The sequence below is a fragment of the Thamnophis sirtalis genome, unplaced genomic scaffold (genome assembly GCF_051295495.1).
Source record: "Thamnophis sirtalis isolate CommonGarterSnake01/CBP01778 unplaced genomic scaffold, rThaSir2_p1.2 scaffold_1, whole genome shotgun sequence".
Classification (NCBI taxonomy): Eukaryota; Metazoa; Chordata; class Lepidosauria; order Squamata; family Natricidae; genus Thamnophis; species Thamnophis sirtalis.
Window position 1 is genome coordinate 150,878,128 of NW_028261381.1, and position 23,959 is coordinate 150,902,086.

Sequence of the window (23,959 nt, forward strand, 5' to 3'; positions counted from 1 at the left end):
AAGGTTAGAATCACATTTATCAGTGTAGCACACAAGAAAGGATTTCAGGGAAGGGTCAGGATTGATTTTGGATCCTGTGGAGAGTAATCAAAGGACTTAATGTATAAGCCAATGAACAGGGGAAAAAATAGATCCTAACATTTAAAAAACATTTGGAACAAAGGGAGAGGTAGACAAGATTATAGCTGTATCCCCCTCTGTACTTTATCTGTAATGCTAGTTTGCAGCATTTGGATGTTTGATTTCTGATATAAAAAAACCTAAAATTTGATTTAGAGTTGCTTGCAACTGCATGTAGGGGTCACCTCATACCTACACTGTGAATGAGTTGATGAGTAAGCATAGGTTGCAGATGGCCTGATGCGCACACCACCCAAACCCCAAAGTGCGGAGGTGCATGTCCTGTGAGCTGATTGGTTGATCCACTCACTTCCTGTTCTGTGTTTTGCTATTTGAATGTCTCCTAGCCAGAATATTACATTTGCAGTAATATAAATGAAACCATCCCTGATTGACAGACATATACATTCCTTGGCATGCAGTGCAAGTCTGCTCAACCCTTAAGTTGAATGAAAATAGTTTAGGGAATGAAGAGACAAAATTATCTTCCATTTGAATCAGTGAAGAGCTCTACTTTCTCAGGGATAGCCATATGAGAAGTACGCTTTGCTCCCCTTCTGATGCCTGTCTTCATTTCAAATTGTTTGCTAGGCTCCTGAATATGCCTGAACAAAAACTTAATCCCATTGTAAGGTCTTGCCTCTCCAATCTTCCCAAGAAAGCAGGACTCTTGAAACTGCAGAAGTTCTAAAAGGAGCTTTTATTGGAAGGTTTGTGATAACGAGATCTAGGCAAGAACTAAAGCTTCTCACTTAAAACCAGCCATTTAAAGCAATGCTAACCAAACCCCTTCCACACTACATCATTGCAGGGAAACAGAAACAGAGACGTCATATAGAGATTAATACAGTAATACAAGAAAAAGAACCTTCATATAGAGATTAGCACAATGCTGCAGGGAACAGAAACTTCATATACAGACAACTCCATTCCTCCCCCCAAAATGCCAGCATCCCTATAGAAATATCTGGCACCGGACAGCCATGATGACACAAACAAAGTACTTCAGTTTGTACATTAGAACTAGAGTATATTCTTTCTCAATATTTGATAATTGAAATGAAAACTGAAACACAGAACAGAATTCATAGCAGAAAAATCTCTTATTAAATATTGTTTCCATAAATGCCAAACCGAGCTGAGATCTCAACATCTGCACATTCATGTACACTTGCAAGTAATTAGAACAAATTTATGTTGCCTCTTTCTCATATTTTCTACAAATAGAATGACCGTCTCGATAAAGAAATAAAGAAGTATACTGAGCGTCTGAAACATCTCACTTCCAAGCTGCAAAAAAAAACAGCCTATTATAAGAAACATGAAGCTAAGTTAACAACAGAAATCGGAGAAATCGAGGCAAGCAACCTCTATTTTAACACATTTTTGTAGCTGTCTTATGTTATGAAATACATTTGACTATAAATACATAAGTATCCAGCCCATTTAGAATCAAAAGGGAATAGAAGTAGTTTTTAAAAAGTCAGATTGCTAAAAAAGGTGGTGGGAGAATACACTTGTGAATCAAGAGTTTGCATTGATTCTAAGTTACTGAAGTGACTTGAGTTGGTTGCTGTGGACTGCTAGGAGAAGACAAATTCAGTTTTCTGATGCACTTTGATGTGAGGCTTCCTTTAGATAAAAACTTTAAAGTAAAAGCCATGCATTTCTTGAATGCCAAAGTTGACGCTAAACTCAAAATAACTGGAGAGAGAACTAGAGAAAAGAAGGTATAAAGAGCTACTAAAGTTAGATAGAAATCAGAATAACAAATAGCTGTAATTTATTTACTTTAATCAGTTTGCTTTATTCAGATATAAGCACAAATGGTACAAATGGATTTTGAATGACTTTAGTTTTTTTCTGTTTCATTTCAAATCCAGATTATTTCTCTAACATATAAGTCAGAAACAACTGCTTGTTTTCTGTTTCATTTCCCAGTACACCAGTCAAGCATAATAACTGACTCAGATTTGTAGCCAGCAAGGAATGGAATGGAGAGACAGTGGGGTCAATGAGGGGAAAAAAATCAAATTGGTGTTAAGATAGCAGGAGAAATTTGACTGGTCAAGTAAGAGATTTTTAGAAGACAAGGATTTGCTTGTGGATAGGGGAATGTTAAACCTGGTGACAGGTGAGGAAGCTACTAGTGCTTCTAGGTAGAGAAGTGAAGAAGTGCCTTGTTGGGGTTGTATCCAAGACATCTTCTGGAAGAAGAAACAGTAATGAAATCTAGGTAATCATATTGAGCATTCCAAGGATTCTGAATCTAGCACTGTTCTGCAGGCTGGAATTCACCTCACAGGTGATTGCATTGCACACCAATAGGCTTCCAGCTGCATTTCAAAGTGCTGCTTATCAATTACATCAGAGAGCCAGGTTATCTGAAGGGAGTGCCTGTTTCCTATGGTCTCTGCCTGTCTAGTAAAATCAAAATTGGTGGATTTTTTAGTCTTGTTTTCCTGTTTTAAATCATTTGTAAACTGCTCAGAGTTTCTGGGAGTCAACATATACTGTATAAATTAATATATTTATTAATGTATTTATTAATTAACATATACTGTAATTAATAAATATTAATAATAGAATTTTTGTTGGATTCCCTCAAAGGCATGCCTTTTCTGTTGCGATGCCTACCCTTAGAAATAATATACCCAGCAATCTGTATATCCCATCCTCATGACGTTCCTCAAGTTTTCAAAAACTTGATTATGTTCCTTTTAGGATAAAGTATATATGGAGTCCTAAGGTGGTTGGCTAGGTTCTTTTTATTGTTTTCCTATTTCAAGCATAAGCCACCCAGAATCAACCTGCTGTTGGGTAGTTTCTAAATCTAATCAGTCAATCAGTTGATAGACAGAGTAAATATTAATCAGTTGTTGTATTATGTTAGAATACTAGGATGCTCATTACAGTACCACACTATGTATAAATTGTTCATTATGTTTTCTTTCCTAAAAGGAAGAATATGACTCTAAAACAAAACGTGTGGAAGAAATTGAAGAAAAACTACAAAAGAATGTTCCCCTTGCAGAAGAATTACAAAAAGAATTAGAAGAATTAAGCACCGATTATGCAAAACAAAAGGAAGTGTATAATGGTATATATAGGAAGTCTTATCTATGTAATTCATCAAAGTACAAAAAGAAAAGCATCCAACTTTAAAATAGTTTTCTTCTTCCAACTGTTAATCTTATTTTCCAGACTGTTGAAGTTTATGTTGTGCCTATCCCAGAGTCAATACATTGCCATCTCTCAATGATAAACCTAGATTTTGCATAGTGGACAAGTTAGTTTTAAGAGTTGTAATTTTATTATTTTTATGACACATAGGTTTCATTGAATATTTTCTTTTCTTTACATCAGAGAGAAAAGTGAAACTGTAGACCCATGTCAGTCCTGGCTAGTCAGGGCTTCTCAGGGTCATCAGCCACTTCTACAAGATTCTGTTACGGTGACTTAATCAGAAAAACAGTGTGTCTTTAGTACCAGGTTTGATCTACCTTAGAGGGCTACCATGCAAGTCTCAATGCACTTCTGCACTCCCTCCCTTCATGAGAACTAGAGAGAGTCATGTCCCAGACATTTTTGCTAATTACATTTCTGTTCTCTGGACTCAAGATTTATTTTATCTGATCATTGTATTGCTGTAGCTTTTTCTCCTGTTCCTTAAATTTCTTATTTCTGCCCATTACATTATGGAACTGTCTTTCTCCTTCGATTTCTTCTAACTGATAAGATATGGAGGAATTGTTGAGGTCTAGGTCCCAGCTTTAAACCGATGCCATTTTGTAGGGCCTAGGAGACATGCCTAGGAGACAAGGCATGTGTGCCTACCCTATAGAATTGTCATCCCTGAAATCCATATGACTCCAACCTTGTTGATCTTGTAAAGCCTAACCTACCGCATTTTTTGGAGTATAAGTCGCTCCAAGGTTTTGAAGAGGCAAATTAAAAAAAAGTTTTTGCACTCTGCAGATCTCCCAAAACAAGCCGGTTTTTGCTAAAATGGGCACATCCCCCCCCAAGGCAGGAATAGCCTTTAGGGGGCTTGCAGAGTGATCCTGGGGGGGGGGGTCCCCACCAAATGAGCCAAAAATGGCCCTTTTTGCCAAAAGAATTGCATGCATAGCCTGTAGGAGGCTTATAGAGTGCTCCTGGGGACTGGGAGGGCAAAATTGAGCAAAAAATGGTCTGTTTTTCACTAATTTCTGCCCTCCCTAGCCCCCAGGAGCTCTCTGAAAGCCTCCTACAGGCTATTCATGCCTATTCAAAAAATGCTGTATTCAGTATATAAGATGTACCCAGATTTTCAGCCTCTTTTTTAAAGGGAAAAAAGTGTGTCTTATACTCCGAAAAATACGATATCTCCAGGCACTGAGAGACAAGGAAGGGCTTATTCCCTGATAGTTATCAAGTACAAAATATGTCTGTGTTATTATCTCCTGATGCTCATCATATATTCTATGGAAGATTGCTATTTGATTTTGTTGGCATTTTACTTGAGATTTTAAGCCTATTACATGCATGCATGCATACAAACAATGTTAATACCACTTTATAATGCCTTGGTGTAAAGCCGCACTTGGAATACTGCATCCAGTTTTGGTCGCCATGATGTAAAAAAGATGTGGAGACTCAAGAAAGAGTGCAGAGAAGAGCAACAAAGATGATTAGGGGACTGGAAGCTAAAACATATAAAAACAGTTGCTAGAATTGGTTATATCTAGTTTGATGAAAAAAAGGACTAGGGATGACATGATAGCAGCATTCCAATATCTCAGGGGTTACCATAAAGAAGAGGGAGTTTAAGCTATTCTCCAAAGCACCTGAGGCCAGGACCAGAAGCAATGGGTGGAAACTAATCAAGGAGAGAAGCAATTTAGAACTAAGGAAAAATTTCCTGACAGTTAGAACAATTAATCAGTGGAACACTGTGGCTGTATTACCATGTTTCCACTATATTGCCTCCAGAAGTTGTGAATGCTCCAACACTGGAAGCTTTAAAGAAGAGATTGGATAACCATTTGTCTGAAATGATGTAGTGTTTCCTTCCTAAGCAGAAGGTTGGACTAGAAGACCTTCAGGGTCCCTTCCAACTCTGTTATTCTATTCCATTCTATACGTAAGTTACTGAGAGACATTTTATGATGGAGATGATATACAAGTCAACAAATAAATAACCCAAATATTAACGGCATCAAAATGCATTTTCTGAGTGCTTCCTTTCTGAATCAAGTTGGGTAGTTTTCAGTGAGAAGACTTAGGTTGTGTTTGATATCTATTTACTTTTATTTGGTGCCAAATGAACATCTTTCCTCCTTCCCTTTTAGTAGAACTTATCACACATTTAGAATTTGTGAGACTTATGATAGTGCTAAAAGAGATGGCTACTAAGGAGAAGTGGCTGTATTACCATGTTTCCACTATATTTATTTTAGATGTTGCAGCAAGTTCTATATTTAGGTTAGATATTGTGGGCACAAGTATTTTATTGTTTAGTAGTTCGGTCAATAATTTTCACTAATAAGTAATTTATAAGTATTCTAAGTGATTTCCTTCTAATCTTGTGGGTCGTTTCCTGAACACTTCTAATAAGCTGTGCTACTATAGCTTATATAATTTATTTTTTTCTCCTCTGCTAATTTATAGGCTTACAAGATGAAGAAAACGCACTTAAAGTAGGCATAGAGTATTCATTAAGGGAAATTAAGAGACTTGAAAGGCAAAAGGTAAGCAGGCATAATGTTTTTCTTACATTATGTTACTTTCTATTTCTGTGTGACCAACTTTTGATGGTTAATGGTTCCACTTAAACCTTTTGTTTTTTAAAATAATTTTCATTAGAGATTTTAAAATTAGTCAAAGTATTACAAATTGAAATAAAAAAATTAAAAATTAAAAATACAGACAGAAAAAGAAAATGAGACAATTAAATAGAAAAAAGAATATTTAAAGAAGTGCATTCCTATCTTCTGTTCAATAAGCATAAGCATAATTAGTATTTATTTACCTCCTTTGATGTTGTATTACATAAATCACTTCTTTCCATATTCTAACCCTTATCCAACCACAAATTCAAAAAATCATTAAATGTTTTGGTTCAGGATCAGCAAACAGTCCATAAACGGTTCTCAGAACGTTATAAAAATATTTATTTTAACCCTGATCAAATAGGTTAATTCTAAATTCTTTTACATTAAAATGCTAGGATTTTACCTCCACCCAAATTTTCATTCTCTCATCTAAGTATTTTTATGTGTCTTTAACAACCCTCTTTTGCAAATCCAATAATCGGCCATTACCGATGATTGTAACCTCTTGGGTTATCATTTATATTTCCATTTTTGTCTTACAGTCTATAACTTCTTAATTTTCTGATATTTCTGCTTCATAGGTTGGGATTTATCAGTCATCCTGTCAGCCTATACATTTTTATAAATTATTCTCCTTCATGTCTTCTTTAACTTTTTTTTTTGAATAATGCATTTGCATAACCAGATATTATTGCTGTCATTTAACTATGTGCTTCTTTCCCATATGTTCACAAGTCCTTTGAAGTGACTCCAATGTAGTATCACAGTTATTTTTGCAAATGTAATTGCTAGTCATCAAATTCAAAAATAAAAAATAGACTTTTCTTTCTCACCCCTCCGTCCTGAGGTTTTTAGTCCCCACTAGTAGACTCATTTTTGTATCATATAGTTTGCCTCAATTTGTTTGGTCTTGGTTAAAAATAACAGCCTACCATCCCTTTTGTGAAGGACTATAACAATTGCTGTTCACACAGTTATTTTTGTTTTAATTATTTAAAAAGTTTTATAGCAAAAGTCACAATATTTCAAATATTAAATATTTCCAGTTTGTGTTTTTGCAATTATATTTTTCCCTTCTTTCTGGAATGAAGGATCACTCACCTGATATTTTTTCACATTTACTGCTAGGAAGATCATTTTGAATGTTAAAAAAGTTATATTCAAAACATAAGAAAGTGAAGCTTAATGAATATAGGATCCATACATTCTATTCTGTGTTTGAAAGCTTGATTGTTTTCGTTGATTGGCATTCAAACCCACAAATTGACTCCTAAGGTCTCCTCATAAGAACAACCATATGGAGCACAGGTGGGCGATTTCTCATCCTCTCCTTATTCAGAAAGTCTCTACTGGACCAGATTTGTTACTATTGTTGGCCACAGTGTTATTTTTGTTCCTTTATCTTGCCATTCTCTCACTTGGAAGTTGGCTCCACGAACACTTTTTGAAAATCAGGGGACCACCGAAGATGGAATAATGATGCAAATTAGGTGAGGCTATTCCCCCTTTTACTGCATGTGTGGCAGAGGTGGGTTTTTGCCAGTTCGCCCCAGATCGGGCAAACCGCTAGTGGCGGCGGGAGGAGGCTCCATCACCCGCCCGGATGCTTCTGCACATGCATGTAGTAAAATAAATTGAAACCCACCACTGATGTGTGGTTTATTTAAGTTAAATTTACTATAGAACAATTTTTATGCATAGCATGCCTGCAAAATATCAAAAATTCTGCCTCCAATTTTCAACAAGAGTGGATCAGTAACTGTCCTGAGAGACCCCAAAGAGGCCTCAGGGCACACGAGTAGACAGTATACATTCTTTCTGGTAACCTACACTCAGGTAAAGTAAGGATTAACATAAGGCAAAAATCAGGCAGAAAAAAGTAGCCTAATCAAGGAACTACCAAAGAGAAAACTACATTCCCATCAAAACTGGCAAGGCAAACTGCTGCATATAAATAGGAAACAAATTCCACTCTTCCTTGCATTGGTGATATTACTAAGTTTGGGTAATGAAACATTTGCAAAAAATTCAGAGAGCGCCAAGGATTCTAAAAACCAAGTACAACAAAATGAGTTCAAGGTAGCATCCTTCTGTAAATAACTTTTTTTGCTGATTGTAAGCTACAGCTTGGCAAAATATTGGAGAGGATATTCATCCTTATTCTTTGTCACTTGCTATTAAGCTGACATGGATCGGTATTGGGAAATTGTATCAGTGGTGATTAAAACTAAGTACTGTGTTAATTATTACATTAATCAGGGATATGGTGGTGCAGCGGCTTAAAGATGTTGGATTTGCTAGCCAGGGATAGCACTCCAGTGGTTCAAGCCCATGGCACCGCATGGTGGAGTGAGGTCGCATCATTTGTCTCTAGCTTCTATCCACCTAGCAATTCGAAAGCATATAAAAATTTAAGTAGATAAATAGGTGCCACTCTGGTGGGAAAAGATAGCAGCACTCCAAGTGGAAGCAGGAGCTGGTGCTGAACCTGCTCAGATGCAAGGTGAGGTTGGCAGAAGAAAACCCGAAGGAACTGACGTCTCCCAAATGCTGCTAGCCAGCTAGTGCAAAGCCCCTGTGGTGCACCCTGGATAGCACGCATGCGTGAACAAATGAACTAGTAATCTTTAGCTTCCCAAACTACTCTGTGGTAAAAAGCATTGTAGACTTCCCTGGCTATGTATGCCATATGCTATTTTTTCTTTTACCTTAATCATTTAATTATTTAGATTAATTCATAATTCAAGTAATTAACGATTCAGTAAAAGAATTACAAGCATGAATCCATAGTCAAGAGTTCTTGCATGCAATAGTTACAAAAACATACATTAATACTAAACCTGCTGCTGATATCACCTTTCTGTTCAGTGGATATTTTTATTGTTTGTTTTATTCTTCAATATTCTATTTGGTGTGCTTTCTGGCTTTTGAAAATGAAACTTTCAAAAAAAATTATTGAAAATTATATTTCAATTTTTTCTTCCTTCTCCCAAGCATTCATCCAATCAGCAAGAGTTTTAAAAAGATTTATGATACAAATATTTTTGTAAATGTTATGAAATCTTAGTGCCGGAATTTGTCCAATTTTTATTCTTAGCATTCTTTCCTTGGTATCATGTTCCTAAGATTATAACTACATAAGATGCATGAATATTTGCCAACAGGAAATTGCAAAGGATGAACTCCAGACGAACAGAGATACAGCATTTGATCAAATGACAAGTTTGACATGTTCTATTAAGTTTATTGAGAGAGACAACTATGAAATAGATAGAATGATCTTCATTTTGAATGGAGAGAATGCCCGGTTAAGAGCTGTGAGTATTTCGAAAAAGGAATAGTTTTGCATGTCAACTTTTGGCAATGCCATTTTGTGCCCATTGCTACTTTTCAGTGGTTTGAATTATATAAGAAAAAATGTATTTTGCATGGGGTTGCTAAACTAGAATTATTGGCTAAAATGACATTATACTTTATGCATGTTATGACACTTGATTATCTATGCCAGTGGTTCTCAACCTTTCCAATGCGGTGAGCCTTTACTACATGACTCCCAACCATAAAATTGGTGTCTCGGTTCCTAAGACCATCAAAAATATATGTTTTCCAATGGTCTTAGGCGACTCCTGTGAAAGGGTCATTCGACCCCCAAAGGGGTCCCGACCCACAGGTTGAGAACCACTGATCTATGCTCTATGCTCTTTGTTTCCTAGTAAATTAATTCTACAATATTTGAAGTTTTTTTTTAAAATGTCAGGGGATCTTAATTATTTGTTTAGTATTTCATAGCACGATGTTTACTTTTAGGAATCTTTTGAATCAGATTTCTAAAAATTACTGATGTGTAAATCTTGGAATTCTGCAGGGACTGCTTGTTAGATGGGATGGAAGGAGCAGTTTCTATATCAGAAGAGAGGGGCATGGATTGCATATGATTTGCAGCCTATTTTTCCCAAGAGGTATATAGACAGATCAGGATTATATGGAAGCAGGGGTGAAATTATCCTGGTTCGGCTGAACTGGTAGAGACAATTGTCATTGGTTCTGCGAGCCAATCATAAAAAAAAAGCTTCCGAGGATTGCACTGCTCAGCTGTGAGCCGCATGATCATTGGCAGCTCCCCCCCCTCCCTTTTTTGAAGTATTTTTCTTGCTGGTTCAGGCAAATAGGCAGGGAAAAAAATGTTTTAAAAAGTGTGTGTGGGGGGAAGCTTCCGACAATCGTGCAGCTCATAGCTGACCTATGTGATCATCACAAGCCCCCCCCCCCTTTTAAAGTATTTTTTCCTTGCTATGCGCCCAAACTGGCAGGAAAAAATGCTTTAAAAAGTGAAACAAAGTTGGCCACACCCACCCAGTCGCATGATAACCCCTCCCCAAGCCATGCCCACAGAACCGGTGGCAAAAAAGTTTCAATTTCACACTGTATGGAAGATATTGATATTGCTATCAATTCCACTCCAACTTTCTTCTGTAATTCACTGGCTTTGTTTGAATAATCCATTAAAAGCTGTGCCCATCTTCCATGCAGAAATAAAGCATATTCTTTGGTTATAATTATTTAATAATCTGGTTTGAAGATTACAGGAAGTGTCTGGGAAAACAGAAAATGCAAACATCCACCTGAGATGTGTTTAGATTGATAAAAGTAAAATGGGACTATCTTTTGTAATAATGGAATGAAAGCATAGGATAATTGGGAGGTTTTAATATTAAAGAAAAAAAAGATGATTGGTAGGCAGTCCTTGGGAACATGGGAAGCAGTGTGAAAGTAACTCAAGAGAGAGTAATAGAGTGTGAAGGGCCCCTCCAGCAGTTATTTTGATGATCAAATGATGTTTTAAGAAGTTGTAATCCATCTAGGAATGGGTGGCATATAAATGTAATAATAATAAAATTATAGCTTTAAGAACAGATGTTAGATTTGTTGCTGCAGAATATATGTTCAGTTTTGGATTTTAGAAGATAGTGACATCTCCAGCTAGAGTGGGGGAGGAGTGAAGAGACTGGCAAGCTTAGAGACCTTGCATAGCAGGAAGTGACACAAAGCTGACCAGAATCCTTGAAACCCTTATCTGACTGTTCCCAAGAGAATGCAGTCAGTCTGGCAAGTTTAATGTCAGTGCAAGGAACCAGAGCCGTTCTGTGAACTGACCAGAATACATTTTTTAAAAATTGTTGCTTGCCTGTTTACAAGAATCTCACCAGGCTGACTGCATCAATAGCTTCTACATTAATGTTTTATTTCTTTGGCTGTATCCTTATAGGGCATTGAATATCTCAAAGAAGATATATCCGCAATAGATGTGGAGGCAAAGACCTATCAGTTAAAGAGACAACAAATCCAGCAATGTACAAAAGATCTTTATGGTGAGTATTATGTGGCAGGAATTTCTACTCCAGCTGAAATGAATTTTTTTGTGTAAAAATGAATTAAAAATGATCCACAACAAGACCTACGTGTGGCTTTCCTCAGAAAATTCTAAGATATGGCTTCATGACTATTTTTCCTAAATTTAATAGAGGTTTAGCTCTTGTACCCATAGAACTTTAGCCCAAAGGGAAATGGATACACTGCATACATGACTGGTGGCAGATGTTTGCCAGTGCTGTGGCATCCCCTTTTCTTTTTGAGGTATAGCAATAGCACTTAGACTTATATACTGCTTCATAGTGCTTTTACAGCCCTCTCTAAGTGGTTTCCAGAATCAGCATATTGGCCCCAACAATCTGGGCCCTCATTTTACCCACCTCGGAAGGATGGAAGGCTGAGTCAAACCTTGAGCCGGTGAGATTTGAACTGCTGAACAGCAGCTAGCAGTCAGCTGAAGTGCTGTATTTCTTGGAGTGTAAGACGCACCTTTTTCCCTCAAAAAAGAGGGTGAAAATCTGGGTGTGACTTATACACTGAATACAGCATTTTTGGCCTCCCGAAATCTCTCCCCCTTTGAAAAAAATGCCATGCATAGCCTTTAGGAAGCTTCCAGAGTGCTTCTGGGGGCTGGGGAGGACAAAAAAATGGCCCATTTTTTGCTCATTTTACCACCCAGACCCCAGGAGCACTATGGAAGCCTCCTAAAGGCTATGTATGCCCTTTTTTTGACAAAAAAAATGTCCGTTTTCAGAAGGTCTGCAGAGTACAAAAACTTCTTTTTTAATTTGCCTTTTCAAAATCTTGGTGCGTCTTAAACTCCGGTGCATCTGATACTACGAAAAATACGGTAGCCTGCAGTACTGCACTCTAACCACTGTGCCACCTTGGCAGTATGATGGTTCCTTAATGGATACCATGTAGGAAAGCAGTTTCCCACAGAAGAAACTTAATGCAGGGTCTATATATACATATGCAATTATTGGGGAAATTCCCAATTAAAAATCTAGGGAAAAATTTCACTATTAAGAACCAAACAGGTATTTAATCCTGGATCGATCAATTTGTGGTAAATAAGAAACCGCTTAGTGTTTCCACGAGTAAATTACACTATTAATAGAGGGCCATGAACTTTAACTTTGCTGTTGCTTACTTAACCTGTTAACTATTTTTTTCTTTCATATATATAAAGTATGACAGGTCAATTGGATTGCAAATACATGTAGAATCTTATAAATTTTGGACCTGCTTTACAAGGGGAAAAGCTATTATTGCTGCCGTAGATTTGTCAGTGTTCAACTAGGGGGAATAATATGTGCTTTGTTATTTCTCTTTTTTAATTTACATTTTTAATGTTTTGTTTAGTTTTCTTTTGTCTCTGTTAATTTTTTTTCTTTTGTATATTAAACTTTTGAATAAAATAAAATTAAAATTAAAAATATAATTACTTTTATTATCATGACTGTTAGATGCTAGTTTTCAAATAATGATTGAATCTGAACACCATCATGGAATCTTAAGGGAAAAAAAGACATCACTGAGAAGTTTTTTCCCTGCAGGAAGGAGTAAAAGATGTTAAAAAGGAACTGAAGTTGAGGGTCCTCATGGTACCATCAGTCTCTCAAAACAACCCCTTCTTTAACTGCACTTTAAGCAATTAGATGTCTCCCTGTAGACTCTGATATCATTTAAGAAACACATCTTATGTTAATTTGCTTTTTAGAAATTCTGGCTGTCCTACAGTTAATACATGTTTTAAAATGTCATATAATATGTTATTGCATATTTAAACATGCTATTTTTTTCTTTAAAATATATATTGTCATCTATTTTTATTTATACTATCAAATTCTTGTTTTAGAACTGTTTATCAAGAAATGGAAAAAGGAAGAATATCTGCAAGAGGTATATTATGATATTACCTGGAGGTGGTGGAAGTTTGGATAGGGGATAATTTATGGTTAACATCCTAAACATCCATTGATTAATGTCTGATTTTATGGATGGCAACCAGGAGGATGTGATGTATAATCCCAGTTACATTAAAATGCATAATCCCATTTCTATGGTACTTCATGTATTTTGTATCAAGGATGCAAAAGAACTATATATTAAAAAAGAAAAATAAGAGCCATAGTTCCTTTCAAATGGCAACCTTTCACACGATTAAAAATAAACTATTAGTTTAGCATAAACTAGGGCTAAATTAGGTCTAGAATACCATTTGAATTGAGAAAAAAAACAGTAAAATTTAATTCTGCTAATTTGGTAGCCCGTGATGCTTCAGTGATTAAATGCAATCCTCAGATGAAAAGCTGACAGCTCAGAATCAGGACTTGAGTACCGCAGCATGGGGTGAGCTCCCGTTAACTTGCTTCAGCTCCTCCTCACCTAGCAGTTTGAAAGCATGCAAAGAAAGTGGATAAATAGGTACCAGATTGGTGGGAAGGTAACAGTGTTGTGTGCCTGGACATACAGTCATGCTGCCCACATGACCACAGGCGTGTTCTTCAGACAATGCTGGCTCTCTTGGTTAAGAAACAAACATGAGCACTGCCCCCTAGAGACAGACATGACTGAACAGTAAAATCCTTTACTTTTACCTAGCTTGTTACATATTGCTCTTCATGATAGCAAGAAAAAAACAATGGCTCCCCCTCCCACCAGTGTAGCTTAGCTGAGACTTAAAGTACAGCTACTGTTTAAGAAAAAGCCATTTATGACAGCTGCTTTCTCTTTTTAACAGCTTTAACTGATTAATCCAATTAAATAGAAAGCTCTTTTAACTATTCTAAGACTTGGGATCTCATATAATTTTAAATTTAAGGAATCATTATGCTATACCTCTCCCACTATTTTTATATCAAACTTATTTACTTTCTGTACTTCCCCCAACCCCCATATAATTCATGCTAAATATTTTAGAACAGTCCAAGTATGTTTTTAAAAACTGAAGAAAATCCAGATTGTCTTTCTACAACAGAACATCTATTTTCTCATTGTTGTCATTCTATTGCAGTTATTTCTTAAGTACCGCCATGAGCTCTTGATTATTTTGGAAGAGTATGTCAGAAGAAGTAGAAAGAGAAATATTAAGGTTGATTACGTTCATGAAGGGCTACAGCTAAACTATGAAGAGATGGATTCTCTGTTAAGAAGCAAATATTTGGAGGAGGCTGACAAAGTAAGCATTTTGGGGAAGTGCCAAATGTTTGTTAAAAGTACCGTATTTTTCAGAGTATAAGAAGCACTTCCCCCCACCCACCCCTAAAAGAGGCTGAAAATTTGGGTGCATCTTATACTCCAAATGTAGTTTTTTCAAAGCTTTTTTTCAGCCCTAATGAGGGGCTAACGCATCTTCTGTGCTTTGCCTGCTTTTCTCATTGCTTCTCTCTCTGATGATCAGCTGTGCATTAGAAGCTGTTTTTTATCCCCAACTAGGGGATAAAAAGCTTGTGCGCTCAAAACCAGCAAACTTACGTGCTGAAGCTGACCAGACTAAGGATGCTAGCCAGATGAATACTTGATAGGCAGAATCCCCTCTCCCCCCCTATTTTCCTCCCTAAAAACTAAGATGTGTTTTATACTCCGGTGTGTCTTATATTCTGAAAAATATTGTATGTGTTGGAAAAGCAAAAATTACCTTCTTCAAAACAGATTCTTCAGTTTCTATAGGTCACAAAATGCTAGAAAAAAGTGTCTTACTCTGTCAAGTTTAGAATGGCAGATGCTAGTTTCTCAGCACTATTTTTTTATTTGGGTGTTAGGACAAAATACCATATCCTTTAATAGCACATTTAGAAAGGAACACAAAGTATGCAAGTTGGTTGCTACTAAGTGTTTTAAAAAATTATCTACCTGACCAATAAAACTATACTTTTTCCTCTCTAGGAGGAAGGGGAAATAAAGGTAAAATCCAATCATGAGCAAAAATTAAGTTGCTTTTAACACGGTTTCTCTAATACAAACTCTGGAAATCCCAAGAACTTCATAAATGGTTGTTTGTGGCTTTGCAGAGTTTCTTTTGATTCTGAAGAAATTTTGAAGAAAGAAATGCAATAAAAAAGTAGAATATAATTTTTTAAATAAATCCTTTTATATGCTGTATATGAAAAAGCTGTGTTCTATTTATAACTAAGTGCTTCAGCTATTGCAATTCTTAAATATAACAATTGCCTTCAACTTCTGGCAATTTTATCCATGCAGTTTTCTGAACAGCACTGTGGAAATTATTTTCCTTGGATTTTTTAAATTTCCTAATTTATTCAATAGCTCTGGGATTTTCTGATGTCTTCAGTACAAATACTATTTAGGTTGAACTCTGCTTAGTTTTTGTTTTTCAAATAAAAGGTGGCTCACAAAAACCTTGCTTAATTCCACCTTAGAGCAATATAACTTAAAATCAGTACTAGATACTCAGTTGAATTTCTAAAATATGTATCTTAAAGTAATACCTTACAGGAAGCCAATCATATTCTGAGCTATAGCTTATTTAAAAAAGGAAAAACAGATGAGACAAACTGCTTTAACCATTAGACAACCTAAAATCAGTAAATTTTCATTTCCACATATATACCTAGAATCTGCATGGACTTCCAAGATCTATTAATCTTTTAAAAAACATTTTCTGTGGCTGAAAACAATCCTCACACATTTGTTTCAGTAGTGGCAGACAATCATTTCTTTCCTGTTTATTATACTTGAGAGGTTTTTTTTTTTAAAAAAAATCTGAGTAAAACTGCTTGTGGATTTAAATGTGAGAACAATGTGCTGAGTATGAGATGAAGAAGCCTACAACCCATGACAAATTTTTAACAGATGCTTTATTTATTTTTTCATTTGTCAAATTTATAGGCTCCCCAACTTCAGAACTCTTAGCAGCTTCACAAAATTAAAAATAAATTGTTACACATAAAACAACACACAACATAATATAAAACATAACTGGCATATCTGGTTATTCACTACTAGAAGTGGAACCGCATAAACTATCTAGCCGCCGAACTGGAGACAGAAAATATTTTTTAAAGATCACCTAAAAGGGAGGCATTTATTTGCAGTACATAACTGAATCCTGGTGTTCCTTTTTAAATGGAAATTCTGTCAATGTGTTTGTTGTAAAAGAGGGACAGGTGTTTCATAAGCTCTTTCAAACTTGAAATATTTCACAAACAAATTCTTAATGCAGAGCAAATATTGCTACTACATAATTTCTATCTCATATAAATGCTTGGTCAGATAAAAGTGTTTGTATAATATGTTATGTCATTTTGTTTTTTCTCTCTAGGATAAAACAGACTTGAATAAACTGAAATTAGAATACTGAATCTTTTATTCTTCTATGAATGCAGATTCAAACATGTAAGAAAATACTGTGCTATGAAATCAATAAATTACACTATTTTCAAGTATGCTGTACAAATTATTTACACATAACAGACAAATGTAAAACAGATATACAGAACAAGACTAGAGACTTAACTGCTAAAATCAAGGGCTTCTGTAGCTGATAAAGAGTCTTAAGGCATTACACACACTGGGTATCCACACTGTTTAGAAAATTTGCTTTCTGGTTGGTACAGAGTTGTCCAGTTTTGATCCTCAAAAAAAGAAAAGTTTTATTTGAAAGTTGATCCATAACAAGCTAACAACTAAGGTAAGGACAGTTGGATCCAAGAAAACTGACTCTCTTTTATACATTACTTACCCAGACTATTATTAGTTACAATTAACGTCCATTTGCTCCCTCAGATAATATCCGGGATGGCTCGGTGTATTTTGCAGTTAGCAAATAAAAAAGGGCTGGTGCAGGCACCAAGGCCAGCAAAGGCAAGTCCTGGTAAATGTTGCTCAGCTTGGAAATGGAGATAATTCCATAGGCATGCAGCAGCCAATGGCTAAACAGAACGATAAGCCTTTTCTTCCTGACAAGCAGATCTTTGAAAGTCTTGAAAATAGAAGACAAGATATTTCCATTAGTTTTTATTTTTATAGTAATCTACTTACAGGTACAACTGGAATGTGAGATTCAGGGATTCTGTTGGAATAACTTTTCCATCCTGATAATAAACTGTCTCAGCAAATACTCCCAAAGCAATAACTGATTAGCTTCAGGGATCAATTAGAATCATTAAAGGAGAAAACTCAAATTATTTTAACCTTTTATTCATTTAGGAATTTTGATGGAAGATTGGGTTTGAGTGCACAATCTTCCTAAGAGTCAAGGTGGTGCAGTGGTTAAATGCAGCACTGCAGGCTACTGCTAGATCAGCAGGTCAGCGGTTCAAATCTCACCGGCTCAGGGTTGACTCAGCCTTCCATCCTTCCGAGGTGGGTAAAATGAGGACCCGGATTGTTGTTGGGGGCAATATGCTGACTCTCTGTAAACCGCTTAGAGAGGCCTGAAAGGCCTATGAAGCGGTATATAAGTCTACTGCTATTGCTATTGCTATTCCTCGGCACAACAGGCTGAGAGATCACATTCTTGAAAACTGAATACATTTTAAAGGCTTCTTTAAAATGTTCGTAGATTTTTTTCCTAGTCAGTGTTGGCAGGGCAAGGTATCCAGCAACTTTATGAAAATCCTAACTACTGGAGAGAGAGAGTTTCTGTTCAATAGATCCAGCAGATTCAGTAATTCATTTTTTCTCAGATGGTGCCTATAGGATACTAAACCAATCAGCTCCCAGAACCTCACAGCCTATTGACAGTTAATAATTTTGCTAGTTGCAGTGATTTACTTACTTCTACTTCAGAAGCTGATAGATAGACAACCAGGGTAACAAGAGATAACACTATGATGATATAGGGGAAAGCATAGTCTGGAAGAAAAAAAGAAAGATGTTATACACACTTTTATCATCTTGGTTAAACAGAACAGATAGGTAAGCAATTTGTTTTCAAAATACTATATTCAAGAGGATTTAGTGAAACTGCCCCCAGTAAAATATATCAGACATCATATTCTGTTATAGTTCTTATGTGATGCATTGCTTTCCTATCCTCTGATTTAAGAATAAAAACTCTAATCTCAGTATTTAAAGATTTTCTCCATGTTTTTAGGATGCAGTGAAGCTCAGAATCTACCTACCAGTAACACATTTACATTCATGTTTACTATACATTTTATAAGTATCACCTGGTTTACATATAATGGTAAATATGTGTACATTCCATGATTTGTTTGGTTTTTATTTAATTTGTGGTGGAAACCGAGACCATGGTAGCTTAGTATTTGGGAACTGAAGTCTATTCTTTTAATATAACAAGATGTTTCTTTCCTGCCACTTCCAAGCTGGGCTGTGTGTTTCGTACAAGAGGGAATAGAAAATAACTTACAGAGCAAACCACCTCCAACAGCCTGAAGTACAGTCAGAATTGGGAAGAAGTAAAGAGCTGCGTAAATGCTTTTAAATCTATCTGACTTTCCCAGCCCACAAGCAATCTTCTTTACCAGCAGAGGACGAAGCATCATCATCAACACTAAACAGAATGCGTAGTATATGAATACAATGGTGTAGCTGAAAGAGAAGGTTGTTAAAATTAGCACACTGTGACCTCAAATTCCTAGAACTAACAGTTGGATAATAAAATCACTGACAATTTCTTTTCAAATTGTGGAAATAGGACAACCTGCCTATCCTAAAAGCTCACTTCCTCTTTCCTTTCAGCAGCGTTTTAGATCTTCCCTATAGCATTATATCAATATTCTACTTTCATACTAGAGCCAGGCTTTGGCCTATAGACAGATCAGAGTTCTTGATAAGGTCACTTCTTGTCCCCTTCCATGGGAAAGGGGTATCTATTGTATTCCAACAGATTTGTTTTTTAATCCTATTCCCATTTTCCTTACCTGACAACCCCAAACAGATGAGGAACGGCCGCAAATTTGTTAAACAAAAGTACTGCAATAAAGTTACATAGTATATTGCTCATAACTCAAGTTTTTAAAAAACAGACAAAAAGAGTCATGTTTGTTCCTCTGGCCATCAGTTATTACACTGAAAATCAACTGCAGTAGTGACAATAATTAAACTTACAAACCAATGCCATTTTACTTAGAAATAAACCACCCTCAATCTAAATTTTTTTGTGTCTGATAGAAACCATTAAAATTGAAATAACGTGACTGTTACAATGAAAAGGCCTTGCCTTTTGTTCAAAGTATTAGGAGATCAGTACAGAGGTTAGAAGTATATACTCACAGAGGATAGACAGCTTCGTGGGTACAGTGAATGGTGGTAACATAATCAGGACTTGGATTGTAAAGCATGGTATACCAGTCAGAAAGCATCATCACTCTGCATGAGCGGATGTGCAGGGAGCCCATGGGGTCACTTACAAGCAGGGTAACAATTGCTGCCACACTGCATTCAATTAAAGCAGTGATGTGCTGGAAAAGAGCACTGGAACTGTTGAGAAAAGATAAAACAAAAGTGCCATAAAACATTAATTATCTTAGTCTTAGGGAGTGTTGCAAAACCTTCAAGATGAGATCTCTCTCATAAGTAGCAGGCAGGATCTAAGAGCTTTTTTCTCCATGTGAAGGAGGTGTCTTGGCTTTCCTGATTTATTTATTTTATTATAGAGAACTTTGGTGATTGAGTTAACTTTTGACAAATTGCTCAATATTTTCAAAAATAGATTCAAAAATCAAAAATGCCCAGAGTTTGAGAAAAGATTGGTGGCTATATAAATGTTTTAAATAGTAAATGTGACACTGCATTATATAAATTAATGTAAAGGTTCCCCTTGCACATATGTGCTAGTCGTTCCCAACTCTAGGGGGCTGTGCTCATCTCCATTTCAAAGCCGAAGAGCTAGTGCTATCCGAAGATGTCTCCGTGGTCATGTAGTCGGCATGACTAAATGCCAAAGGTGCATGGAACGCTGTTACCTTCCCACCAAAGGTGGTTCCTATTTTTTCTACTTGCATTTTACATGCTTTCGAACTGCTAGGTTGGCCGAAGCTGGGACAAGTAACGGGAGCTCACTCTGTTACATGGTGCTAGGGATTTGAACCACTGATCTGATTGACAAGCTCAGCGTCTTAGCCACTGAGCCACTGCGTCCCCATCATATAAATATATGCATATGAAAATACAGATAGAACATCACAGCTTTAAGTAATAACAGTGGTAAATCACTCATATGACCAACCCAATTTTACAAACTTTGTGCAGCAGTTAAGCAAGCACTGAGGTCATTAAGCAAACCAATGGTTCCCTATGGGGCCAAGTTTGCAAAAAACTGAAAATAAACCCTTGTTTTCAGCAAAACCATCATGAAACATGATCATGTGACCATGGGACATTGCAAATGGCTATAAATGTAGGCTTATTGCTGAGCACCAACAGGTGGAAGGGAGGGGCAGCCATCAAATCTTCATAACTAAGTTATAGGGAGGTCCCCTGTAACTGAATGGTCACTAAGCGACCAGTTATAAATCTAGTTCATGCATTAAAATAATAGTACCAGCAGGTGGCAGCACAAGGGACACCTGGTGGGGCTTGGAAACTAAGCTGAATTAGGCCATACTAGAATTTGTATAGGAAATTTATAGACTCAGGATTGTAGGCTAGACTGAAAAACTGAAAAAAAAATTGAAAAAAAGCCGATGCATATTATTTCTGCACTGTTGCAAAATACTTCTGAAAACTACTACTGCACTGTTACCAAGAAAATTGCAACTGTATTTTTATAGCAAGTGAGCTGAACTAAAAATGTCTTTATATTTTTTATGATAGTATTGAATTTCCCAATGTGGTGGGTTATATTTATTTATTATTTGATTTATATACCACCCATCTCACTGTCTAATAGACTCTGGGCAGTTTACATTATAATAAAAGTATAAATATAAAAATGATTAAAATGAATAAGAATTAAATAGAGGCTAAAATCCAAGAGGACATAAATACATATGTAAACATCTCTTTATAAATAACTGATTTTTTACATATTCAGTTGAGAAGTTAGTGCATTTTAAAGTTAAATATTATTAAGCTAACACCTTATTTTGTTTTAATATTTACCTCTTTTTCCCTGAATACCATTCAATGAAGAACCAATGCAGAATGAGAGGTAGCATTGCCATAAAGCCAAGATAAAGCCAATCATAGCGTTCTGGGGAGCCAGTACATTCGCGGCAGATTTTATAGGGATCACTTCTTTGTCCTCTGGGACATACCTGTAAAGTTTTATCACAATCTATTTTATAAAGCCTTTACTTCATTTATTTAAAATGTTTTATCTAGTTTTCCTATCTATTTGATTATTTACATAAAAACAATTCATGGAAACGTTCAGCCCAACCTTTTACCAAGTCATGTCCAATAACAACATACCCTTGTTTTAAATATTTAGAAAAATTGCCAAACGTACAACTCACCCCACAATCACCATGAATTTCAGTTCCATTTATAATTTCCAATGTTCTTCCACAATAGAGTCCAAGGCAGTCTGGCTGAATTTCTACAACTTGCACCAAAAAATAGTGAATAATTCTTGAATGTTTCTATGACACTTTTTATCTATAAAATCTCACCTGATTTTATGCAATTTTTCATATACCATAGTTATTAAATAGCTCCATAGAAATTGCACTCAATCAGCCATCCTAGTGCTGGTCTTTGCAAGGCTTTCATATACAGTAATGATTTTAATAAATTAGAGAAAGCAAGACTAGGTTAACATATTTAGTTGACCCTGTGCTATGTGTTGCATTCTCTGCTAACAAGGACAATACAGCATTTGTAGATTTTGGCCAGAATGCAATAAGTTCAATCGAACACAATTACCCCACATTAAACTTCTATGAATACCCTGATCTCAATTCTTGGGGGCGGGCGGGGGGTGGGGAGAGAGCCGGATCTTTACAGTCTTCTAGAAAGAAAGCAGAGGTGGAGTTGTCTATATCTCAGGAGAAGGTTGAGACAAAAAATACAACAAAGAAGTCAATATTCCTATTGCCTATCAAATGACACTGCTTCATGGACCAGAAGTATGCCCATTCTGCTCCATCGGATGGGAGAGGAGCAGAAACCACGTGGGAAGGACAGTGTCATATGTAACTTGGCCTCATGAAGGGGGACAATCAGCACCTTGAACTGCAGCAGAAATCTATTGGGAGCCACTGCAATGAGATATTAAAATTAATATTTCAAAGGCAAGATAGTGAAGACATGTATACATGTAAATGGGGAAAAAACTAGAAACATGTATTTCTTATCATGATGAATTTTTATCAAAGATTAAAGAATGAATAGAGAATTTTTAAGACACGCAAATTCTTGCAGAAAAGTACTGGGTAGCATATGAAGTTGTTTAAAGAACAAAAAAGAATGCACAAAGCAATTCTGGCTGTGGTGGAAGCAAGGAAGGTTTGGGAAGCCAGACTGGTATTTGGGACCTAAATTTATATTATCTCTGAAATAATAGAAAATATATTATCTTTCCTTAATTCCTACTTTATAACCTTTTTGGGCTTATTTCTTACCCTCTAGATTTTGCTTGATGTTGCGCAAAGGGAGTGCCATGATGGCATCTATGTATTTCCTTATTTTACTGGATTTATGTTTACCTTGCCTTTAAGTCACACAATGTCCAGGTTTACACAGTACCTGATAAACAGAATCCCATTCTAATCATAAAGATCAGAAAGAGAAACCAAATCTACAAAAAGCCCTCATATAATGACAAAATTTAAGGAGAGAGAAGGAGCAGCATCAGTAAATTACGCAAAGCACCACTTTTCGCTCGGTGGTGAAGCAATCGACCCTTTTCTGTAAAGCGATCTTCTCCGGGGATATTGGGAGGATGGTCCTCTTTCAAATGAGGAAGTGAGTGGCATTCAAGCCACGCGTATAAACTACGAACAAACCCGCTGCTATTGTTCCTAATAAACTAGTCGTCCTGGCCTGTGGGACTTCAGGCGACATTAATGCTGGCCACAACCATAGCAAGACCGTCTCCACAGTTCAAACTCACCCATCTTGCTCCAGTCCGGCCACGACGGAAGTACAACAAAGACTCGGGATTTTGACAGCACACAAATATCCAGCCAATCAGCTGCCGAAACCCCTTGCTGATTCGATTAACTGCTTGCCCTTAAGTAGGCGGAGAAGCTAAACCCACAAGCTGTTATTTGTGTTCCACCTCCTAGGTCATGTGACGATATTCATTTCCTGCGCCGGAGGAAACTTAACGGTGAAGGGCGGAAATGCCCGAGTAAAAATGCCGTACTCTTTTTGCCTGTAGAGCTAGAAATAATGAAGAGCTACTCCCTTAAATATATGAAATAGCTGGAAGATCAACCTCAGCCAATTTTTCCACTAGATCTATAAAATTTAATCTGGTGAAGTTAGAATATTTGAGCGTTTTTAAACTATCTAGTATTCTATTTTATCTATCTTGTCTATCTATTCAAGTGTAGTCTATCTAACAAATTTATGTCGCCCAATAATCTATGCCAGCAACTAGGAATTATGGGTGGATAATTATGTAGCTTTGTTTCAATATCTTGTCATATCAGTCAGTCTTTGTTATAATATTATAAACGAATTCCTATTTATATGATTTAATAAAGGACTTATTTTTATTAAATGTGCAACAAGAATTAAAAGGATATTTAAATATAAATGAACATTCTGAA

General features: G+C 36.3%; 2 protein-coding genes across 8 annotated transcripts in view; one reads left to right on the forward strand and one right to left on the reverse strand.

Moving 5' to 3' along the window:
* CCDC175 (coiled-coil domain containing 175) overlaps positions 1-16,714 on the forward strand; it is a 62,014-nt gene extending 45,300 nt beyond the window's left edge. For 3 of the 4 annotated variants that reach the window (XM_087727711.1, XM_087727716.1, XM_087727723.1), the window contains exons 13-20: positions 1,348-1,479; positions 3,082-3,220; positions 5,773-5,852; positions 9,101-9,253; positions 11,203-11,305; positions 13,168-13,211; positions 14,326-14,490; positions 16,594-16,714. In XM_087727711.1, the coding sequence (XP_087583837.1) occupies positions 1,348-1,479; positions 3,082-3,220; positions 5,773-5,852; positions 9,101-9,253; positions 11,203-11,305; positions 13,168-13,211; positions 14,326-14,490; positions 16,594-16,632 (855 nt within the window). In that variant the 3' untranslated portion in view covers positions 16,633-16,714. The remainder of the gene's footprint in view (positions 1-1,347; positions 1,480-3,081; positions 3,221-5,772; positions 5,853-9,100; positions 9,254-11,202; positions 11,306-13,167; positions 13,212-14,325; positions 14,491-16,593) is intronic. The other variant, XM_087727732.1, reaches the window with a different exon arrangement.
* JKAMP (JNK1/MAPK8 associated membrane protein) lies at positions 16,114-23,377 on the reverse strand. 4 transcript variants are annotated; one of them, XM_087727764.1, is made up of 7 exons: positions 23,296-23,377; positions 21,698-21,780; positions 21,342-21,496; positions 19,512-19,718; positions 18,646-18,827; positions 18,052-18,128; positions 16,114-17,253 (listed from the first exon to the last, which is right to left on the reverse strand). In XM_087727764.1, exons 1-7 carry the CDS (start codon positions 23,297-23,299, stop codon positions 17,035-17,037), a joined length of 927 nt encoding a protein of 308 aa, XP_087583890.1. In that variant the 5' UTR covers positions 23,300-23,377; the 3' UTR covers positions 16,114-17,034. The 4 variants fall into 4 exon arrangements, with proteins under 4 accessions (XP_087583890.1, XP_013928798.1, XP_013928796.1 ...); XM_014073323.2 differs by having other exon boundaries at positions 21,698-21,786; XM_014073321.2 differs by lacking the exon at positions 23,296-23,377 and adding an exon at positions 22,805-23,288 and having other exon boundaries at positions 21,698-21,786.
* Between the last annotated feature and the right edge of the window lie 582 nt (positions 23,378-23,959).